At 36.2% G+C, this 25,987-nt stretch overlaps 1 protein-coding gene across 3 annotated transcripts in view; it reads right to left on the bottom strand.

Annotated features, from left to right (window-relative positions):
* TNR (tenascin R) overlaps window positions 1-25,987 on the bottom strand; it is a 5,843,683-nt gene that overhangs the window by 646,804 nt on the left and 5,170,892 nt on the right. For all 3 annotated transcript variants that reach the window (XM_044085960.1, XM_044085961.1, XM_044085962.1), the window contains exons 16-17: window positions 19,707-19,892; window positions 2,760-2,849 (exon numbers count right to left, since the gene is read on the bottom strand). In XM_044085960.1, coding sequence (XP_043941895.1) covers window positions 2,760-2,849; window positions 19,707-19,892 — 276 coding nt within the window. The remainder of the gene's footprint in view (window positions 1-2,759; window positions 2,850-19,706; window positions 19,893-25,987) is intronic.

Raw genomic sequence — 25,987 nt, 5'->3', positions numbered from 1 at the left:
GTTAGTTTCATCTTTACTTTTAATAGCATAGCAGTGCTCTTTTATACGCTTGTACAATTGTCTTGTTCAATATTGAAACAAAAATTATTATATACAGAATGTATTTATATTTTAAAGTATAATACAATGGTCCCTAAGGGACAAAATAATGAGTTAAATTGGAAGTGCTTACATTAAATATTAAATGTATTTAATTATTTAATTGTTTAATTGACTGGTGTTAAAGATTTTTATGAATACATAAGTGTGATTTAGAAATGAATTGATATTCCATGAAGGTGGTAACACCGAGGCGCTAGAATCTGTTATTACAGAAAGAATAAATATTCTAATTTTACTATTTGTGCGTTTTCATCTGTTCGTTCCAGAATTTGGTTTGGATCTGGTTGTTGCAATAAACTTTAAGTAACCTATTCTAATTTCTGTGTGACTCACAAAAGACACAGTTTTGATTGCTTTCCTAGTTTAAATATGCAATATAAAACAGAATGCAATCAAAACACAAATTACAAGAAAGCAGCATAAGGAAATTAACTAACCTTTCCCTCACAGAAATGTATGTCAGAGTCTGAGTGACCTTTTCCAGTAAAACATTGAAATGCTTTATGTTTCATGGGGTGGGTTTAATACATGACTAACTAACTTCCAACCAACAAAATATTTGGTTCCAAAAAACTACATAGCAACCGAAAAGAACAAAACACAGCCAGCATTTTTTAAGCAATATTTAATAAACTTTAGGTTAGCACTTTAGTCCCTTAAAATAGGACATCTTGAGAACTATAGCAATAAATTACAAACTATCTTATTTAACCTAAATGAAAGCAATGGATAACCAATCATAGTACCCCAGATGTCATGTGACATAAATTTTCAATGAAATTCATATCACAATCAAAACATGTCAAAACTATGATGTTACAAACAATATGGTTAAAATATAATAGAAGCAGTGTGTGTAAAAGTAATGTATCATAACATTTTTAAAAAACACAAAATGGAGATATGGTCATTCACACCTGGCAAATCCCTTGCATTTAATCTAAATTGTCAGGTCAATATCTTTAAATTCATTCCTTGACTCACATGCACCACCTCTCTAATCTTTTAATACCTTTTGAAGTACAGAAAATTTGTATTTTTCAATGTTTTTGATTGAGTTTAAATAAGATTGTTCAGAATGTATTGCTTTAGTTCTGATTAAGTCCTATTTTAAGGGAACCAAATATTTTGTTGATTATTAGCATTCTATTGGCTTTCACTGTCCTTTTTTGGCTAAGACTTTCTGATGAAGTCCTGTTTTATGGAAACCAAATATTTTGTTGGTTATTAGTATTCTATTGGCTTTCACTGTCCTTTTTTGGCTAAGACTTTCTGATGAAGTCCTGTTTCATGGAAACCAAATATTTTGTTGGTTATTAGTATTCTATTGGCTTTCACTGTTCTTTTTTGGCTAAGACTAACTTTCCTATCCAAGTTATCTTAGAAATTCTTAAGCCAAGCGGTGCCATTCCTTGAGACAGATAGGCTTTTAAAAATTTAAGATATCAAGTAGTTGCTTAACTTTTTTGGAAGTATTCATTTTAATCTAAAAAAACTGCAATTGATTTGTTTATTGGTGTAATATATTATCATAGGACTTTGTAGGTGTAATATTACCATTTTAATAGATTTTCATTAGTGCATTTAAATTTATTTTATTTTATTTAGTGTATCCAGTGTACACATTAGCTATTATTCTTAACTTTTGTTTAACGTATGTTTGTTGGAATCTAAGCTGTTTTATAAACTGCTTTGGGAGAAATCAGTATAATAAAAGATGCAGTGAGTATTAAGTTCAAGTACGAGTAGTATAGCCCTACACAGTTTTATTGATTTGGTCCTATGAAATTAAAAAATAAAAGGATGTGATGATGGTTTGCAAACATACACAATCAAAGTGTTTTAGGAGGAACTCAAGTCCTACAAGTATAATTAAAAAAAGTGAAAGCTATAAGAAAATGACATATGAATAGAAAACATAAAAACCTTAGCTTTTCCCACTTTTCTTGTATTGATAGTATGGGTTCTGATTTTAAGTACATAATATAGGCCTGACTCCATCTCAGACTACAAAGTACAGTGCAAGTCATCCCAAAATCAAAGTGTGGAAACTAGAAAACATCAAGCCCTATAGAATGCTGTGCTTCCCAGACTCTTCACTCCAGTGAAGGGTTCATGTTACACTACAGATCTTATTCATGTGAGTACCAATACAATGAAATGGTTAAGCTGCAAACCACTTTGAGCAAGCCAAAACAAAGTGATTTTTCAGGGCAAAACTCCCTCAAATCCTCTTAACTTCTATATACTGACTTCACAGTTGCAGAATAATGCAGAAAATGGCAAATTCACAGTTCAGTGGGAGCGGTTTTCAGCATAAGTGCTTAGTATTGGCACTCCCAGTAATTAACATCAGTCAGTTTTTAAGTGTTCCCCCAACTAACTATACTAGCTTTGGAGTTTCCTACCTAAGAACAAGTAATATTTAACTGGTATGTCTGTGGGGGTATAGTCCATTTGGTGATTTTTTTTGTCTTTGGGATAGCTGTGAGATACGTATGTTTTGAGATGGCACATTTAGAGCATCCATTGTTACCATCTTTTATTTATGTTTAATATCGTTAATGTACTACATATTCTGAAACTAAGGCATATACCGATACATTTCTATAATCTATGCCACTGTACTTCAGTGTTCATTCTTTGGTATAACTCACCTGTCCTGGAATTTATTGTTGCTGGGGTACTCTGCTTACTGCCAGAAATGGCTGAAATTCCAATGCCATACTCTGATCCAGGGATCAAATCTGCCAAAAGAGACATACATATCCTTACTCATATGGACAAATAATTGAAGGAACATCACAACAGTCATTCATTACAAATGTTAGATTATCCCACTACCACAGTTACTTCTAGTAGAAGTGTGATTAAAAGAGGTACAATGACACTATCTCCCATGTGGTGATTTTTGACTAACTCTCTCAACTCTGCATAAACCATGCATATATATTTGGACTGGTAATTGACAGAAACCATACTGTTAAGGTCAGTGGTATTTGCGCTAGACAGAAAAATAAAACTAGTGGTGTACCACAAGGCACTGTCCTGGGCCCTCCTCTTTGGTGTTTATATATATATATATATATATATATATATATATATATATATATATATATATATGTGTGTGTGTGTGTGTGTGTGTGTGTGTATATATATATATATATATATATATATATATTTATATATATGTGTGTGTGTGTGTGTGTGTGTGTATATATATATATATATATATATATATATATGTGTGTGTGTGTGTGTGTGTGTGTGTGTGTGTGTGTATATATATATATATATATATACACACACACACACACACACACACACATATATATATATATATATATATATATATATATATGGGTTCACTACATAATCTCAAAATTTTGAAATATTGAATTTCAAAATCTCGAGACTATTTAGCCGAAACCCCTAAATGCCGAAAGACCAGACGCTCGAAATTCAAAATCCCAAATGTACAACACATATACATCACACACATACGCATACACACAACTTCCCCCCACAATCAAACATATCATCGTATACTACAGATAAACTGGGGGGCAAGTCCCCCTGCACCCCCCATCTGGGGGGCTGCAACCTCCACACCCCCCTACTTAAATATACTAACTCTGAGATCCCAAAAACAAACACACAAGGGAAACTCACACCCACACATTTTACAGTCTCTCACAGACACGCATCACAGTCACAACACACACCGACACACACTAAAGCCCCTAACCAACAGATGTACACATAGGTACTTGAACTTCCACCTATCCATCAACAAACTGCAACACCAGAAGTGCTACTTCAATATCTCTGAACATCGGGATTTTGAATTTCATGCTTCTGGTCTTTAGGGGTTTCGGCTATATAGTCTCGAGATTTTGCAATTCGATATTCCAACATTTTGAGATTATGTAGTAATCCCATATATACATAAATAAATAAATATATATATATATATATATATATATATATATATATATATATATATATATATATATATATGTCTTCTTCTGGCTTTTCCCGGTTAGGGGTCACCACAGCAGATCACCTGTCCGCTCATGATTGCCAGTAGAGTTTTATGGTGTCGAGTTGCCAGCCCGGCACCCAACCTTCCACAGAAGGCACACACACACACATGCACTCACACCTAGGGCCAATTTAGAGTAAACGGAACTACCAAGAAACTAGTAACGCACCAAGAAGCACAGGAAAACTGCAGAGAATGCCACCAATCACTCAAAGCTTACTAGTCGCAAATGCAAATTGCATACAAAGTCCAAAAATCTTGGTAGTTAGGTAGTTGTCCACAGTGCCAATACCAAACAAGAAAAGCCAGTAGAAAAAGTCAAAAGTGCTTTAATTAGATAATCCACAATAAAAACGAGCGCTTTCGCCTGGTGTGTCCCAGGCTTTATCAAGTTACAAGTATAATATGGCCATTCCCTTTTATTTATACCCTGGGATAGGCCAGTCAATTAATTAATTAACCATTTCAAGCCTTAGCAAGAAAAACTTTTTGTAATATCATAAATTATTAAAATATGTACCATGTCTAAAATATAACATAAAAAATAATAATATGTAGAAAATACACCAGAATAAATGAACTATATACATTATAAGCTGGTTAATAAATAAAATCATATGAAACTAAATTATATATCATAATAATGTAATATGACAATATATCTACTGTGTACCAGTTAGAAAACTCTAATAAACACAGTATTAGATTAGTTAACTAATCAATAAAATATGATTTTGTCAAAAAATTACATAAAAATCATTGAAAATCATTTAAAAATCATTTAAGAGACCATGACTCAACCAATGTGTTCCACATAATCTGCCAAAAAACATATCCTTCCTGCTCAATATTGTCATATGGTAATAATAAATGCTCATAAAACCAGTCAAATAGTGTACAAACTAGATAGGTCTTAGGTGCTGCTTAGTTTTAACCTAAAAGAATGATGTCAATCTGTCAGAAAATAGAAATAAAACCCCATATCTGTAGTCCTATAATTGTTTATTTCTAATTTTAAGTACACTTTTTAAACTGACCGCATCATTAAGACCTGGGAATCTGGTCGCATCCAACTGTAATTGCCACATCAATTCCGATGCTCCAAGAAATTCTTCGAATCTCACGCTCTGGGGTCAGAGCTCACCCTTTCCAAAATAAAGAATTTTATCACCATATTGCTACACTTTAAAGCATGCCTAAAAAAGGCATTACTTTCCTTTTTCTTTTCTATCTCGTATGTATGTTCATAGATCCTTTTTCTAATGGTTCTAGTTGTCTTTCCTACATAAAATGCGGAACATGTAATGCACGTCCCCAGGTAAACCACTCCAAAAGAATTGCAATTAAAGTGTTCCCTTGCCCTCAATGTACGGCCTCTAGATGGAATGTGTATTTGGCCTTCATTTAATAAGTAAGGGCATTGTTTACATAGCCCACATTTGAAGGAACCTTTCCTTCTACATGTGTTGTTACTATTGTTACTCATATGGTTATGACCAACCTGCTCAAATATATCTTTTAAATTCTTGTCACGTTTTCTGATAAATTGAATTTTCTCGGGGAGCCAAGGTTTGATGTCATTTTGGGACATGAGTATTGGCCAGAACATGTTCATTGTATGCTCAATACTTTCTGCATCTCCAGAATAAGTGTAAGCAAACCCTCTAGAAATCTCCTCATGCTCCTGTCTGTTGTTGTTGGGTAATGGTAACCCACAACCTAATAAAGGCGGGTAATGTGAATCTCTCTTTACTTTAACCTCATCCATGCATGATTTAATCAACCATACCGGGTACCCCCTTTCCTCAAAGAGTACAGATAGATTATGGATTTCTTTTTCGAATGAATCCAAACTGCTACATATTCTTGAGGTTCGAATCATCTGCCCTCTAACTATTCCCCTCTTGGTATAATGTGGATGGAAACTATCGAAATGCAAAAATGCATTCGAAAAAGTTTCTTTTCTAAAGATCTGGGATGTAAAAGTGTGATAATTCAAATCTTTCACCAAAGTGACATCAAGATAATTCAGGGAATGCTCACTGAGCTTGTAAGTGAAAGCTAAAAAATTGGTAGAGGAGTTTAAATGGTTAAAAAACTCCAAAAAACTATCCTTAGAACCTTGCCATAATAGGCACAAATCATCCAGGTAACGCTTATAAAAAATTATGTTTTCCTTCCAAGTCGAGGCATGAATGAATTCAGACTCCCATCTGTGCAGTACAATGTTAGCGTAAGAGGAGGCACATGGAGCCCCCATTGCCACCCCCTTACACTGCCTAAAGAATTCTCCGTTGAAAAAGATGTAATTATTATTCAAAATAATTTCCATGAATTCCACTATTAAGTTGACCATATTGTTGTTGAATCCTGATTTAGTGGCCAAAATTTCCTAAATTATATTTTAGACATGGTACATATTTTAATAATTTATGATATTACAAAAAGTTTTTCTTGCTAAGGCTTGAAATGGTTAATTAATTAATTGACTGGCCTATCCCAGGGTATAAATAAAAGGGAATGGCCATATTATACTTGTAACTTGATAAAGCCTGGGACACACCAGGCGAAAGCGCTCGTTTTTATTGTGGATTATCTAATTAAAGCACTTTTGACTTTTTCTACTGGCTTTTCTTGTTTGGTATTGGCACTGTGGACAACTACCTAACTACCAAGATTTTTGGACTTTGTATGCAATTTGCATTTGCGACTAGTAAGCTTTGAGTGATTGGTGGCATTCTCTGCAGTTTTCCTGTGCTTCTTGGTGCGTTACTAGTTTCTTGGTAGTTCCGTTTACTTCGTTTGTTCATGGCAGAAGTTCCGGATACTGTGGACTGTATGCAGACACCAGCGTTGTTGCGTGACGAGCCTGAAGAGGCCCCAGTAACACGGAAGGAATTCAACCGTGTTTTACAGCTACTAACACAAATCAGTAATGCTATGAGCAATAGCAACGATGTCCGGAACACAGCGATTCCGGGAAACCAGCAACATGAAGCGTTACTTAACAGAGGTATGGACAACATTCAGGAGCCGAACGGCGCTGGAAATAATCAGGGTTTTGCAACTACAACAACAGCTACGGGGAACGCTAACAAGGAGAGGGAACGTAACAAAACTACCGCTCCATTTAACACCAATGGAGGAACTTTTAATTTTAAAGCTTGGACTGAGTTTCAACCAAGCTTTAAGCAAGGTACTGTAACCACAAGTTATAACAAACTGGACTCAAATTTTGATGAGTTCAACAAAAAACTTTACTTATATAAAAATGCACAGTTGGAGATTAATTATTTATCTGAATGTCTAAAGGTGCAAAGAGTACCAAAAGGTTTACGGGTGTATAAATTTCCTAATGGAGCTAAGCTTGGCTCAGACCTACATTCACAACTAGTTGAACTGTTTAATCGAACAGGTCTCGAAATGTTGGAACTTATGATAAATGATTATCAGAACAAAGCTAACAACATTTTAAATGAGTTAACTGAATTGAATGATACTATTGTTAAGCATAAGAACTTTCTAGGTTACAAAAAGAAATACGATGATGTTTTCCTAGTAGTAGACCAACACTGCCTAAAAGTTTTGGAAAGAAAAACTAGGAAGTTGGAAAGGGACCTTCAAGAATACAGGGATGGTAAGGCATATCCTTCACCAATGGGTCACAATTCAAACACATCAAACAATATTAATGTAGATAACATTGGAAGGTACGATAATAACACCAGTACCCCTGATATGGACCCTCCTAGGAGGAGTGAGCGGCTGGCCCAAAAGGGTGGTAACAGCTCTCCTCATTTTTTTCAGTTTCCCCAGGGCAGACCGATGGGGAGGAATCAGGCACCCTACCAACAGAATTGGGGGAGAGGACGCAGATAACGATGTTTTCTGGCGAATTATGTAATGATACAAATCACCAACCAGATACCTCGAGTCTACTAGAACTGGACCACAATTACACCCCAAGACAGACAGAGTTGGTTATGAACAACTCGGGGGATGGGGCACTTAATATTTCTATGGGTGACCACTCCCTTTATGGAGATTGTATAGATGTTGATAATAATTGTAAGGTGGTAACTATTAACAACTTGACCCTTTACAATTTTACTGGTTTAGATATCACCTCAGAATTTTTTGATTTATTTACCAAAGGTTTCCAGTTTGTCCCTGCAAAATCTTCTAATCTATCTAAATTATTAGTTGAACTGAAACTATTTATTAGGAATTTAAATTTGGCCATTTATTTTAAAGGGCAGAATGTTATTGATAATTCTTTACACAGAAGTAGCACCTTTAACCCACCCACTCACCCTAGTCTGAGAATTTATGAGGAATTGGTGGAAAAAGAACTCAGAAGGAATTGTGGTACATATCTGAATTCTAGGTTGGTCAATTTTGATATGAAATTGGATGAAGTAGTGAACATTTTGAAAGACAGCAGGACTCGAGTAATGAAAGCAGATAAAGGCGGGGGGGTGGTGCTGATGCAACAGTTCGATTATGAGAATTGTATTCATGACATATTGCAAGATTACAATACTTATGAACAGGTATCAAAGAATGAAGTTAACATGGCTTATGCCAAGATTAATTACATGTTGAAAGATCATTTATTTCAGGGTTGCATCAATGAGAAATTATTTAATTACCTTCAGGTCTCTAACCCCAGAATTCCGATTATTTTCGGAATACCGAAGGTTCATAAAGGGCTAGCACCCTTAAAATTCCGCCCTGTGGTTTCAGGTGCAGGTGGTATCACCGAACCTTTAAGTAAATTTGTTGAATCTTGGCTGAAAAGTTTTGTCTCCCTATTACCATACATCTGTAAAGATTCTTGGGAATTCCTGGCTAGTATACCTTTAGACAGATACCATCCTGATTTATTAATGATAACCATCGATGTTATTGAACTGTTTCCTAGCATACCCCATAACATTGGTATGGAGTGGTTCACGGAAATTTTGGCCACTAAATCAGGATTCAACAACAATATGGTCAACTTAATAGTGGAATTCATGGAAATTATTTTGAATAATAATTACATCTTTTTCAACGGAGAATTCTTTAGGCAGTGTAAGGGGGTGGCAATGGGGGCTCCATGTGCCTCCTCTTACGCTAACATTGTACTGCACAGATGGGAGTCTGAATTCATTCATGCCTCGACTTGGAAGGAAAACATAATTTTTTATAAGCGTTACCTGGATGATTTGTGCCTATTATGGCAAGGTTCTAAGGATAGTTTTTTGGAGTTTTTTAACCATTTAAACTCCTCTACCAATTTTTTAGCTTTCACTTACAAGCTCAGTGAGCATTCCCTGAATTATCTTGATGTCACTTTGGTGAAAGATTTGAATTATCACACTTTTACATCCCAGATCTTTAGAAAAGAAACTTTTTCGAATGCATTTTTGCATTTCGATAGTTTCCATCCACATTATACCAAGAGGGGAATAGTTAGAGGGCAGATGATTCGAACCTCAAGAATATGTAGCAGTTTGGATTCATTCGAAAAAGAAATCCATAATCTATCTGTACTCTTTGAGGAAAGGGGGTACCCGGTATGGTTGATTAAATCATGCATGGATGAGGTTAAAGTAAAGAGAGATTCACATTACCCGCCTTTATTAGGTTGTGGGTTACCATTACCCAACAACAACAGACAGGAGCATGAGAAGATTTCTAGAGGGTTTGCTTACACTTATTCTGGAGATGCAGAAAGTATTGAGCATACAATGAACATGTTCTGGCCAATACTCATGTCCCAAAATGACATCAAACCTTGGCTCCCCGAGAAAATTCAATTTATCAGAAAACGTGACAAGAATTTAAAAGATATATTTGAGCAGGTTGGTCATAACCATATGAGTAACAATAGTAACAACACATGTAGAAGGAAAGGTTCCTTCAAATGTGGGCTATGTAAACAATGCCCTTACTTATTAAATGAAGGCCAAATACACATTCCATCTAGAGGCTGTACATTGAGGGCAAGGGAACACTTTAATTGCAATTCTTTTGGAGTGGTTTACCTGGGGACGTGCATTACATGTTCCGCATTTTATGTAGGAAAGACAACTAGAACCATTAGAAAAAGGATCTATGAACATGCATACGAGATAGAAAAGAAAAAGGAAAGTAATGCCTTTTTTAGGCATGCTTTAAAGTGTAGCAATATGGTGATAAAATTCTTTATTTTGGAAAGGGTGAGCTCTGACCCCAGAGGGGGAGACTGGGAGAATTTCTTGGAGCATCGGGAATTGATGTGGCAATTACAGTTGGATGCGACCAGATTCCCAGGTCTTAATGATGCGGTCAGTTTAAAAAGTGTACTTAAAATTAGAAATAAACAATTATAGGACTACAGATATGGGGTTTTTATTTCTATTTTCTGACAGATTGACATCATTCTTTTAGGTTAAAACTAAGCAGCACCTAGGACCTATCTAGTTTGTACACTATTTGACTGGTTTTATGAGCATTTATTATTACCATATGACAATATTGAGCAGGAAGGATATGTTTTTTGGCAGATTATGTGGAACACATTGGTTGAGTCATGGTCTCTTAAATGATTTTTAAATGATTTTCAATGATTTTTATGTAATTTTTTGACAAAATCATATTTTATTGATTAGTTAACTAATCTAATACTGTGTTTATTAGAGTTTTCTAACTGGTACACAGTAGATATATTGTCATATTACATTATTATGATATATAATTTAGTTTCATATGATTTTATTTATTAACCAGCTTATAATGTATATAGTTCATTTATTCTGGTGTATTTTTTACATATTATTATTTTTTATGTTATATTTTAGACATGGTACATATTTTAATAATTTATGATATTACAAAAAGTTTTTCTTGCTAAGGCTTGAAATGGTTAATTAATTAATTGACTGGCCTATCCCAGGGTATAAATAAAAGGGAATGGCCATATTATACTTGTAACTTGATAAAGCCTGGGACACACCAGGCGAAAGCGCTCGTTTTTATTGTGGATTATCTAATTAAAGCACTTTTGACTTTTTCTACTGGCTTTTCTTGTTTGGTATTGGCACTGTGGACAACTACCTAACTACCAAGATTTTTGGACTTTGTATGCAATTTGCATTTGCGACTAGTAAGCTTTGAGTGATTGGTGGCATTCTCTGCAGTTTTCCTGTGCTTCTTGGTGCGTTGCCAATTTAGAGTATCCAATCCACCTACAGCATGTCTTTGGGATATGGGAGGAAACCGGAGCACCCGGAGGAAACCCACGTGACCACAGGGAGGACATGCAGACTCCGCACAGAAGGCACCCCAACTGAGATCCAACCGGAGAACCTCTTGCTGTGAGGTGGCAATGCTAACCACTGCACCACCACAGCCACCCCATATGTGTGTATGTGTATATGTGTATATATATATATATATATATATATATATATATATATATATATATATATATATATATATATATAAATATATATATATATATGTGTGTGTGTGTGTGTGTGTATATATATATATATATATATATATATATATATATATATATGTCGATAGACATAAATGTATATATATATATATATATTTATATATATATATATATATATATATATATATATGTATATATATATATATATATATATATATATATATATATATATATATATATATATATATATATATATATATATTTATGCTTAATGTATCTATGTACGTGTATATATATATATATATAGAGAGAGAGAGAGAGAGAGAGTGAGACATACATAGATATAAAAAGTGATATCAATGGACTATGGCTAACCAAGTTTGCTGAGAACTGCATCCTATTCTGATACTCAGATTGTCCAACAATGGCTTAAGCCAACATAAAATTGATATGTTAATCATGGACTTACCCCACTACAAAGAAAGCAGTACAGTTTCTTTGGTAAATCCAACACCACCGCTGCTTACCATACAGATGACATTTCACTTAAATCTGACACAATCATGTAGGACTTGGGTACATATGTTCATAACAGTCTCTTTCTGACTACAATGTATCTGCTGTCATTAGAACATCCTTTAACATTGCACAGCTTATCCTTCATCCTATCTCGTCAAGGTTTAAAGAAGCTGTAGCCTTACTTTACTTATCCATTATTAGAGCTGTCATTGAATATAATGGACTGTTAAGCATATACCTCACTAAGCACCTAAACCAGATTGACACCTCAGTATGAAAATGGGCTATCTCCCAGTCAGACTATCCAAATAAACAAAAGTAAATAAATAAATAAAAAGATCACAGGTGCCAGTGCCCTTGGGGACTCTTTTAAACTAAAAGCAATGTCCTTCTAGTCAGTGTCATAGGGACTCCTGAGTGGTAATCGCTGTATTGCTTTCCATGCTATGAATGACTCAGCACTATTTGAACTCCTTCACCTAAATAGAACAAACAGTAGTGCAAACACCCATTCTACAGACCTAAATGTGCATCATTCCATCAAAACTAGCAGATGCTTGATAGATACCTAACCCAATATATCCCCAATTTTTGGAAAAGGCCGTTCTTATCAATCAAGCAGAGTACTTCTGTATCATCTGTTAAAACCCATCTGGATGACTAGACAGGTGATGTCAAATGTTCACCAGGGATACATGGAGAAAGTCTACTTAACTGCTGGACACTGCTAGTCTTCCACCACTTCTGGGCAATATGAGTGACCTTCTTGAGAGCCCCCTTGGCTGTAAGCTTAGTAAGAATATATGGACCTATGAAGCTACATACACTGGTGGCTTTTTATGAGTTATATACACGACTGACAAAGCAATGTCTTTATTTTTAAGGCTAACTAAAGCAAACATATGTAATACATATGTCATGTACTTCTGGCTGCATAAAATTAATCAGTTTCTTCATTTCTGGCACCATGTAACATGCCTATGTTCATCAGGATGTTCCTAAACAATATAAACATTGCTGAGATGGTTATCAGCCTCTGTGGAGTTATGACTGCCCAAAATGAACATGAGGAAATACGTGACATGTTTTTCCTCTAAGTTATATCCCTTATTTCTTAATAAGATACTACTAATTAAATACTGTTGTAAAGGCACAGCCCTTACCGTGGGGTGCTGGAGATTGCCTGCCTGTCAAACCATACTTTGTCATTATCATTTTATCTGGGGTTTCAAGACAAGATAGATTTGCAATATGAGTTTCTATTTTCAGAATCTGGATTTTGGTCTTGTTAATGTGACTATCAGGACCCACACCGGGGTATTTTGCACTCATTTTGTAATACTGACTTTGGACCATACACTCATTTTATAATATGCTGCACCACTACATAAAGACAGGTGAGAATAGTAAAATACATCTTGGATCGCAGTTAGAGTAAAAGAGATAAACACTACGGGGAGAATGGTATCATATGGAAAAAGGTTAACTGAATTTGGATAAGAAAAGAATGAACATATTATAAGAAAGCATTGAAATGAAACAGAGGCATTGTGGTCAAAGAGAGACTGTTAGCAACATATGCACCCAAGTCTCAGATGACTGTCAGATTTAACTGGAATGTCATCTATTTCGTAACCTGAAATACAGTACAACATAGGAAAAGAATGAATGAATGCTGACTCATTTTGGAACATATGATTATGGCTCTTATTACAAATGGAATAATTTTGGAGGTTGACATAATGGTTAAGGTGTTTACCTCCCAGACACAAGGTTCAGGGTTTGATTCTCACCTTTAGTTAGTTTGGTTATTGGCTAGGAGTAGACTAGCCAAAGACTGATTGCCTATTATTTACACCTAAGAAACTATGAAAATATGCTATTTTGTACAAGAAATGTTTATGGCAATCAGTATGCAGGAACTTAAATTAAAAAAAATAAACAAAAGGAATTTAATTTCCATAAGCTATAGAGGAGTTAATATAATTAATCACATCATTGAATGCTTATATATGGTGGGATTTTGGTAAGAAATGTTTAACTAATTTTCTACTTGATTCTGAGCTGAAGTACAAATTAATGATGTATAATGTGGCTGACAAACATGTCAGCTGATGAAAGTAATTTTATTAAAATTGTGTTCACTATGTGTAATTGCACATAATGATGTACATTTGCTTTCTTCAAAAATGATCATGTAGAGAAGAATAACACTACATATAATAATTCACACAACAGTGTCTCAGCCAATAAGCCCCAAAGGCAAAACACCTCAAAACCAAATGTCTTGGTCATAGGTGACTCCATAGTGAGACATACAGATGTACACCTCACTAGGCTGGACAAGGAGAGGGTCACGGTCAGCTGCCTGTCAGGTGCCAGAATCTGTCAGATCATGCATGCACATAAGTCTCTCAACAACAAATACTGTTAGAAGTCTGTCATAGTCCATGTTTTAGTGAATGACCTGAGACATACCTCACTGGACTATATGAAGAGAGAGGACTGAGCTCTCGGATTATGTGTCCCAGGCAGGTATGTCTCTAGCCCTAAGCAGCATTCTACCTTCACCCAGGATGATGCCTCAATATAAACCAAAAATGATTGACTTTAACAATTGGCTTAGCTTCTGGTGTCAGTCCAGGGGAATTCAGTATCTGTCAGTCTGGGAAGATATGGTCGACAGGCCACACTGCATTGCCAGAGATGGTCTTCATCTGTTGCTTCCTGGCTTTCGGTTACTTGCAAAGGTACTTGCCTCCCCCATAGTGCCTTTTTTAGACAATCTCATAACAACAAAATTCTCGATGTAAAAAAAAAAATCCACTAGAGACAAACTCGAGGTTATGCTGCTTAACGCTAGGAAACTATATCAGAAACTGCATTTAGCGGAAGTACTCTTTACCCTGGAAGATGCCGATGTCTGTGCAGTCACAGAGACATGGTTCAAGGCAGCTGAAAGCACCCTGGCCATGCAAGACTACAATGTCTTCTACACATTCAGACCTCAAAACAAGCGAGAAAGAACCAAAGGCAGAGGTGTATCCATCTTCATTAAAAACAAATACATCTCAAGACTGTTCATACAGTACAACAGCTCCCTAGAGCTACTCCAAGTCCAACTAACTGTAGGTAAAAAACCCTTCCATATCATTGTTAGCCATAGACCCCCCCATCATGAACCACAAGAACCACTCTACCTACTTGGACCTACCTGAGTCACTCACTGTACAACCAAACACCTTGGTTGTGGGTGATTTCAACTATCTTTCCATCGACTGGGAGTCACATATGAGTACAAACATGCTCACTCTAAGGTCCTGGACTTTGTTAATACAAATACTCTGGAACAGATAGTCTGCAGCCCCACAAGGGGCTTGAATGTCCTAGACTTAGGACTCACCAACATAGGAGGGTTTCTGCACTACACCCCTGTGTGTTGCCCTCCTTCATAAGGTCTGATCATAAATCAGCCTTGTTCAAAATAATGATCATACCTGACCCCCCTCAAAAGCAAAAAGGATGAAAAATTTCTCCAAAGCAAACTATAGCCTCCTACGTGAAGGCATACATAGTTTCAACCCTCTGCTACCACTGTCAACAGTGACTATTATACAGAGGAGTACACAAACGACCTGTATAAACACTTATACAAATGTTTAGACTCGGTTGTGCCTGAATGCTTCAAAACAAGGTCCTCACAAAAAAACAAGCCACCCTGGTGGACATTAAGGCATAAACAGGCTATACAAAAACAGGAAGAGACTAATGTCTAAAAACAATACAGAACTGACTCAGCAGAGGAAGAACACCCTCCACAGCTTGAACAAGCAAATTAAATATCTTGTAAAGTCCTCTAAAGCCAATTATGAAGCTAAACTAGCATTCCTATCTAAGGATAATCACAATGCATTCTTTAGCTACATCAGAAATCTAAAAAGGGAAGGCCTAGCTTTGTGCCGAACTAGTAGTGGATATTATCCAAACAAGTGTTCCCCAGGTCTCTATTCTAGGACCCCTTCTTTTCAATATGTTCACAAACAATCTCCACTTATCCGGCTGCAGCTCCTCCCTTATACAATATGCTGATGACTCTATTCTCATCTCCTTCTCTGACAACATCACTCACCTCTACTCTCTTACCCAAAATTCATTCCTTGCTATTGAAAGATGGCTTACAGAAAACCAACTCATCTTAAATCCAAAAAGACTCAACTCCTTCTCTTCCTGCCAAAATCACTCTCCCATCACAAAACCACCTTCATCTTCTCATCACTTGACAACACCGTTATTATAGTAGAATCTCACACTAAGCTCCTTGGTACCACTATCAATGATCAACTAAAATTCAACCTTCACATTTAATAGGGTATTAAAAACGCACATCAAAAATTGGGACAACTTTATAGGAACAAAACATTCCTTTCATCTGACTCCAAACTTCATCTTGCTCAGCCATTCCTCCTTCCTGTCCTTCTCTATGCCGCTCGAGTACTTACAAACGTACATACCACATTAATCACCAAGCTTGAAAAACTTATAATAATAAAATAGTTACATTTGTCACCAACCAACCCTACAACTCTTACCGCTGCCTTGCTCTAAAAAAAACTACAATGGCTTTAATTCCCCCAACAGCAACTTCTGTGACAGTTTTACACACTCCATAATTAATAAACCTACCACCTACCCCGCCTTCTCCTCTCTAGTATCTTTCTATACCCCTAATCATTTACTCCGTAGCTCCGACCAACATCTCCTTGTTATATACAAACCCCACAAAAGCATAGGTAAACTCTTATACAAATACACAGTGTCCCCAGCCTGGAACAAACTCCCCTCTAATACACGAAACATCAAACACATTAATAGTTTAAAAAAAGTGCTAAAAAACTTCCTATCAAACTCATGGTCCTGCCCCTGTCAGGACCCTACACTCATGCAATTTCTTCCTTCCTTATTTTACAACTCAAATCTCACATAACTCTACTTCAGTCTAACTGAAGACCTAACAACCTGTAGAACATCTGCAGTTGACTTGTAACTAGAATTCATGTAAATATCTATGCTCTTATATTACATAATGTATCAATATCTGTATTTAAAGTATGTAACTATATTTCAGTGTAATCATCACTTATGTATACCTTTTTGCTCTATACTATTCAATGTTTTAGAGTGCCTTTTGTTAATTAATTCTGTTCTGCTCTATGTGACCACCCATTTCTTATTTTGTTGTTAATCTCAAATGTGCATTTCAGAATTATTTGCATTGCATTGTATTGGAGCTTTTCTCTTTGGGTCTCCACTGAAAATGGACTTCTGGCTCAGTTGGACTAACCTGGTTAACAAACACCAAATAAATAAAATAAAATAAATAATTTGACAACTGTATTTTTTTAATATTGCTCTTTTATCGATAAAATACATTTGCTTTTTAATACACAAATGGCATGAAGTTTTCAAAAGCCAGTAATGCTACACTCAGTACAGGCAGGAGGGATATAATTTTAGTACATACTGCAAAGGAATGCAGCTCAGGAGTGCAGCACCTTCCCCCTACTCAAGTAACACTCAAGTGTTGGTACCGGAATCTGTGTATTTTGTAGGGAGAGAACTCATGGGCTTCTGATCTACTTCAAAAGAGAGCATGCAGCCTGCTATGTTTTAATAACATGTTAAGAGGAAAATAGTCATATTCTGAAACAAATAATCTAATATAATCTACTCTAATGTAATCTAGTCTGACACAATTTAAGCTGTGTATCAGCATTAGTACTGCAACATACTATATATGAGAGGCCCAGAAACTAAACTACAGTGCATGGCAAGAACTTGTGAGGACAAAGGGTATGAAACACCTTGCAGTATTTGGAGGACATAGACAGAGGCTACTGTGTCTTTATCCCTAAAGAAGTACTATGTGTACAGTGCTAATTTAACAACTATAATAGTGTAGTACTGCAAAAAAAGTACTATGGGTGCAATGCTTCAACACGTATAATAGTGAAGTACTGCCAGAAAAGTACGGTGGATACACTGCTGCTTTAATGCTCATAATAGTGCAATACTGCCAAAGATGTACTGTGTGCACAGTGCTACTTTAACACATATAATAATGTAGTACTGCCAAAGCATTACAGTGGGTATAGTACTGCATTATCACGTATAATGGATGGTGTAGTACTGCCAAAGAAGTACTGTGGGTATAGTACTGCTTTAATACTTAAAATAGTGTAATACTACTAAAGACGTATGGTGAGTCCAGTGCTGCTTTAATTATTACAACATTGTAGTACTGACAAACCTTTGTCTGGGAATGGATAATTTCTGGAGCGCAAAGGTACATCATACTGTCTAGAATTGCTTTGTGTAAATTCATGTACCTGTGCAGAGTGGTAGGAGAAGCTTAGCTGTGAACAAGTTAAATGCACGCAAGGGTAGTAGTACACCAGTGATGACGGTAAGAATGTACTGTGTGGAAGTGGTGCCAAAATGGCTGTATTGCTCTTTATGTTGCACAAACATGTTTGTGTATAACTCCTGGCATTTGTCCTTCAAAATGATGTCCAGCTGCCTAATACCTCTTTCCTTGTATGGCATTCTGCATAGTATGCAGTACTGCAGGTGTGGCTTGAGCACTTCCCAGAAGAGTAAGAACACTATCTTCCTAAGGACACTTTCCAGCAGTCTGTTTGCTGCTATCACTGCTGTCTCTCTCTCTACCCCACACTGCCCAGTCTCAGTGTGATCAACACCCTTACATCCTTTCCCTGCTCTGTTGCAACCATTTTGACTCACACACACAGCTGAGACTTTGCTTGAAGGTCTCTGTGACCTGTCTAGTACTTTGCACAGTTGCCATCTTTTCAACTAATGTTTCATCCTTTCCAAATCATTCCTCATATTTATCTTGAAACCTCTGGCCACAGCCATTTTGCATATCAGACCCAGTCTTGTGGATTTCACTACATTATTATCTTTGGGACATGCCAAAAATTGGCGGTTTTAAAAATGTCAGAAACATCTTGAGTTTCCTATTTTTTTCCAGAATCATTTGAAGAAGGATGGATGGATTTGACTACCTTGCTCTTACCAGACTGTTTTCAGTAATTTCTATTTTTTGTCTGCTGATTGCTGATCTTAAAGTTTGTTGTTAGTTTAATCTCACAAATAAACAACTAACTGAACATATCTTGTTTTTTTCTCTTCATAATCAGGTTATGAGAAAAAAATCTTAGCTTGAGTGGAAAATTACATGAATTAGTACTCACAGTCCCTGTTTCACTACTTGCATACTAAATCTTAACTGATTTAATGTATGTGTGTGTTTGTGCATGTTCACACACAAATTTGTGCTTAGTGATATGACAAGAAGCTGGACAGCAAAGCCATCATAAATCTCTACAATTGTTTCTACATTTCTAGTCTTGTAACAGTCCTTATTAGGATTTATGAATAATGAGTATTTATAACTTACAAGATCAATGGTGTCTGTAACTATTTAGCTGCATATAAGGAAAGTGTTGTAAAACAATTTCAGGCTCTCAAACGTTCTTGGCAATAGAGTCAGCACAACAAACTTGTAAAGCATATAGCCCAACTACTCACTTGAAAGGATTGCTCTTGTAGTGGGACCTGGACGTTTAGGTACAGCGATCTCTTCATATTCATCTCCAGCCAAGGTGCTATAAACAACTCTGTAGTTATCAACTTCAGCCTCGCTGTTTTCCCATTCTAGTTCCAGGCTGTTGGTGTCTCTTGACATCACACGGATATTTTTAGGAGCATCAATTTCTGTTTTGAAAGAAAAACAAAATAAGGTTATTAATAATTTCTAACAAATAAGATGACTATATTTGAAGTGCCGTCATTCACATCTGTAGTCTTGAACTCATGAAAAACACATCTAAAAAAGAGTAATCACAGCCACACCCACAGCTCAACCTCACATCACCTCCATCAATCAAAGCTCCTCAAGTCAGATCACATTACACCACACCAACTTGCTCCACCACAAAATACTTCCAACCACTCTCATTCCTAGGCATTATTTACATCACCCCACACCCCATCCACATATAGTGCAACCCTATAATTCCTATCCAGACCTCCACCTAGAACCAACTTAAACTTTATAACCTTATATCGTACAACTAAGTCTAGTCTGTCTTCTCATAATTCTTTATAACTCCACAAGTTATCACTCTAGCAATATCCCTAAACTTAGTAGCACAATACTACATTATACACTCTCATATACAGACACCACACATTATAATAATATCTGCCCACAATTGTTCAAGAACTACATAACTACATAACAGACCAATTCAGAACTAAACACATACGCTCTCATTCCTACTCCAAAAAACACAATACTTTCTCACACTCATCACCAAACTCCAACATCTGTATCACCATTTTAACTCCAGGCTCACCATAACTGGGGATATCCACCCCAACCCAGGTCCAAATCCATCCTGTCCAACACAAACTGCTCCAACACATAACAACCCCACTATCTTCATCCCTTGGCAAATCAACAACAGCAGCAAAACCAACCATCTTTTAATGCTAAATATTAATATTAGAAGTATCATCAATAAAATACCTGAACTCCAGGCCACAATAGCACACTACTCCCCAGACATAGTTGCTTTAACAGAAACCTGGCTAAATAAAAACATAGCTAACTCAGAAGTTCTCCCTACCGGCTACAATATCATTAGACAAGACAGACCACTTCGTAAAGGGGGTGGAACTGCCTTACTGTACAAGTCCAACTCAACTGTATGTCAATTACCAAACTCCTACCCCTCCCCCAATAATTGGGACATACTTATAACTTCAACTTCACCCTAAAAAGGTCATCGCCACAATTGTGATCTATATTCCACCTGGTAATACACCTGCTAGCCTTGAAGACTTCTTATCCTGGTGTTCTTCCACATATTCATAATAAACCCTTATTCTGGGGGATTTCAACCTAGATTGGTTCACCTGTATATCAGAACCACCAAGTAATCTAATAAATCTCCGTGGCTACCAGCAGCTAGTTCAAATTCCAACTAGATGTGATAAAAAATCTAAAAGGGAATCCATCCTTGACTGGGTCCTAACTAACAACAGCACACTGTACCCCCACACAGGCAGTCTCCCAGACACCTTAAGTGACCACAACATAATACACCTTATACGTAGTAGAACAAGCATATGCAAAACCACTAACTATAAATCTACTGGAAACACAAAAAAATTCTCTCCTGAGGTCCTCAATACTTTAGTCTGTAACTGTCACTGGACCCCCCTAAAAACCCTCCCAATTGACCAGGCTGTAGCATATTTCAACAAAACATTTCTACAACACCTAGATACTGTTGCTCCATTGCGCAAAATCAAGGTTAGAACCTCTACAAACGCCTGGCTCAGTAAAGAAACCAAACAAATCCTCAAGTCCAGAGACACTGCCTGGCTTTACTATCAAAAAACACAAAGCCTAAGTACCAAAAACTGTGCAACTGTGCAAAAAATGCATTAGGCTGGACAAAAAATCCTACTACATGACATTACAAACTAAATACCAACACAACCCCCAAATGTTTTGGAAAAATGTAAACCAGATACTAAAATCCACCCAAAAGGCTACCCCCAAACCAACCACCCCTGATACTAAAGTTCCCATCGAAACACAATTCAACTCCCACTTTGTGAACTCAATTCTATCCTTAGTATCACAGGACAGTTCCTACCTCACTATCCCCCCCCCCCCAACACAAATACCACTAATACAAGCTATACCCTCAAAAAAGTTTTTACAACTTCAATCAAAAGCATGCTCTCCAAAGTAAAAACATCATCAACAGCAGCCAACCTATTCCCCAGCTATTTCTTGAAACTCACAGCAGATGCTATTGCTATCCCAATCTCCACTCTCATAAACAGATCAGTTGTTGAAAACTATGTGCCCAAAATATCCTATGTTACACTCATACATAAAGGCGGGACCTCCACCGAACTTAATAACTACAGACCCATTGCTTTACTCTCCCCCCTGGCCAAAATCCTAGAAAAATGCATCCATACCCAGGTGCTAAAATATCTCCTAGACAGCAGCATCCGGTCACCTACTCAGCATGGTTTCAGACCTGCCCATAGTACCACTACAGCCCTCCTCTGCTTCACAGACACCGTAAACCGTCTCAAAAATGAAGGTCCTGCAGGTGTCAACTCTTTTTTTGGATATGTCCAAAGCATTTGACACAGTCTCACACCAAATCCTGCTAAACAAACTAAACCAGTATCACCTATCAAATTCCACTCTTACCTGGTTCCAAAGCTACTTAACTGACAGGTACCAGGTGGTGAAATGGGAAAATTCTCTCTCTCCTTAGCTGCCCATAACTATAGGAGCCCCACAGGGTTCTATCTTAGGATCACTACTATTCTCAGTCTTCACAAATGACCTCCATACCTCCACACAGCATGCATCTATCATTCAGTATGCAGATGATACTACCTTAATCTGTGCTGCACAAAACATTCCCACCCTCCTGAAAACAACTAAACTAGCATTCTCTGACATTGAAAACTACCTTACCAAAGCCCAGCTTATCCTCAATCCAAAGAAAACTCAGCTTATGATTATAACCAGTTCTAACAAAAACACTGATAACAATCAATTCACTATCTACTTCACAAATGCTACTCCAATCGCTCCAGTGGCACAGGCTAAGCTATTGGGAATAATCATAGACTCCCACCTAAAATGTGATAGTCATCTCAACTTCACTATTAAAAAAGTACATGCCAAACTGGGATTACTCTACCGTATCAAACCATTTCTTACCAACAACACCAGATCAGTCATTGCTCATTCCCAACTTCTATCCACCCTACTCTATGCATCTCCCATTCTGACCAATCTCAACAAAACTGGACTAAGCAAAATGGAAGCCTGCTGTAACAGAATTGCCCACCTTGCTGCAAATTGCTCATATAGAACTCATCACTGTACTGCTTTGAGACAGCTCCACTGGCTTGAACTGCCCAACCTCCTAACCTACAATCAGCTCTGCCTCTGTCATTCTATCTATTGCCTCCTCAATAAGTGTCCTGCCCTCAAAAACCTAGTACAACATCACTCAGCCAAAAGGCCTCTTAGATCATCAAGCAAACTACTACTAGAAGTAACCAACAGCTACAATAGCTTTGGAGACACACTATATAGTAATTCAGTGGCTAAACAAATGGAACTCTCTCCCTACTAGCATACAAAACACATCATCCAAAGCCTCCTTTAAAAACCTCATTAGGCAAAATCTCAAGCAAAGTTGCCAGTGCCATGATTGCTCCCCAGGCCAGTGAAAGCAGATAAGGTACACATACTAAACCTAGAGTACTGGATAATAGTTTTCACTCTTACTCACAAACACTGGCTAATCTACAATGTATGTACTGTACCTGTGTACTATGTATGTATTCTACCTATGTCCAAATTTCAGCTGTACACCACAAATCTATTAATTACCTTTATTTTTAAATTAATAATTTTTTGTTTTTTCTCTTCACTGTAACTGTTGATGTGCTGCATACCACTGTAAAAACATGTCTATTGTAATTTGTGTGTATACTGATCTTGTCTAAATATCTAAATGTATCTGTAATTTTTGTATGTGGAGCTTTTCTCCCCGGGCCTCTGCTGAGAAAGGGCCTTTTTGGCTCAATCAGACACCCCCGGTTAACAAATGTAAAATAAAATAAATAAATAATAAAAATAAATGACATTCAAGTTCATGGACCGTTACTTAACCAGTTTACATAACATTGTTTATGAAGATAGTAGCTTGACACACTATTGACAAGAGAATAACTGCAATAAATTATGCAAAAAATTGGGTGCAGTGTATCCAGACAGAGACAAAGTAGGTAGACATTCTAAATTATTTCATCCTATGTATAGAAGTGGCAACAGAGTCAAAGGACAGACTTTTAGAATTAGAGAGTTAAACACAAACATTAAGGAAGTTGGTAATCTCTTAAAGGTCACATATGGCAGATTTGTGCTGAGGGGATATTTGCAGGAAATATTAAGGGCGACAGTACAAAACACATGGTTTGCATATAATAAAAATGATCAACAAGTGGACAGGGCAACTTCTATGCCGATAGTGTAATCATTGGATACTAATATAATTAAAACTCAAATATCTATAAAGACCTTATAAAAACATTTATCATTTGTTGGTAGAAAGTCTTGTAAATCTCTGAAATTAATCCTTCAATTCTTAGGGATTTATTTGGTTTACATTCTTTGATTTTATCAGAAATGTGGTTAAAAGAAATTTGTTTAAGAATTCTATTTTCATTTCTGAAGAAATCCTTTTTAAAAGCATTGTATCAAAAACGTGTTGCTACATTTTATTGAGAGGGTCATCTGGTTTTATTTCTTGATTTAAAGAAAAGTAGTATTATCTAATTACATCTACAATTTCACCAATAGCCATACATATTTTATTTATGTTATACTTTGAGTGATGGAAGTTCAGAATATTTCTTACTTAAAACTTCTATTTCATTTCTTATAGTTTTGTATATTTAACAACTTATTATCACATCCGCTCGCTTTCTTTTTATAAAGCACCAAAGCCTTCCCATAAATATAAACTTTTAAAGAGTCCCAAATCATAACACTACTGACCTCTTCAGAAATGTTAGTTTGCATAAAAATATTCAATTTTTGAAAGTAACCAAGTTTTAAATTCTTTTATAGAAGGACTTCTTTTTATCAATGGTAATGCCTTTGAAAAACAAATTGCAGTCTTTAGTACAAGGGCATTGTGATCTGAAATGGGAGAAGGAATTACGTTAAAACTTAGTATTTTTGATGTAATGTCACACAAGATTAATATGTTATCAGTTCTTATTTGAGTAACATATAAGATGCCAAATCCAATTATTGAGAGTTTTAGTTGAGGAAGTTAGTCTAAATTTTTTGGGTGCACTAGTATTTGAACTATTCAATACATTATCACAACCTCCTCCTTTTATTAAACTACCGTTTGCATTGTTAAGAACAATATCTAAATGTTTTTAGCTATTCGGACTCCCATTCCAGGGCACCAGTAAGTTATCTAAAGTCAATATTATGTTATTTATTTATTTATTGACTTTTGATTACTGGGTAAATCTGACTGGGTAGGAGCCCATTTTCAGCAGAGGCCGAGGGAGAAAAGCTCCAAAATATTACAAAACATTTTAAGAACAATAACTTTCCAGTCATCAAAAATATTACAAAAACATCTGGAGTTTAAATAATTATACCAAATTATGCATAATATTTAAACATTGGTTAAGAATGGATACAAGTCAATATTTAGAGAAATTCTTGCTAGCTTATAGAGAAATTACAGGCAAATTAGTATAATACAAACAGGCATTGCAATACAAACTGAGAGGAAAAGCAGGCTTATGGCATATTTAGAGAGAAAGCCAGGGGAGAGAAATTGATAGAAGTAAGGAAGTGGGTGAAGAAGGGAGAATAAGGAGATATAGGGTAAGAATAGGTTCTTGTTCAATTTAGGGATACAGTTTATTCTGGTATTAAGCAAGAACAGAGTAAGGAGTTCCAGCCCTTAGCAATATTGTACGAGTACAGGCAATGCCCTGCAGATCTGATAGATTTATGGATAGAAAGGAATTCTTGGTCACTGTATCGTAATGACTGGCTGGGTACATAGCTGTGTAGAATGCATTTTGTGCTGGATAATTCAATAAGTGGTAAGAAGCTATGTATATGTTAGTTAATGGGGTAGTTCTAACCAATTTAGGCATTTTAGTGTTATAGAGTTCTATAGGGTTCTGAATAGGATAGGTTCTAAAAGGGGCATTTG

This window comes from Protopterus annectens, chromosome 10.part0 (assembly GCF_019279795.1).
Source record: "Protopterus annectens isolate FY-2018-M chromosome 10.part0, PAN1.0, whole genome shotgun sequence".
Taxonomy (NCBI): Eukaryota; Metazoa; Chordata; order Ceratodontiformes; family Protopteridae; genus Protopterus; species Protopterus annectens.
The sequence above is the reverse complement of the archived record's forward strand: the minus strand, read 5'-3'. Positions and strand labels throughout refer to the sequence as shown.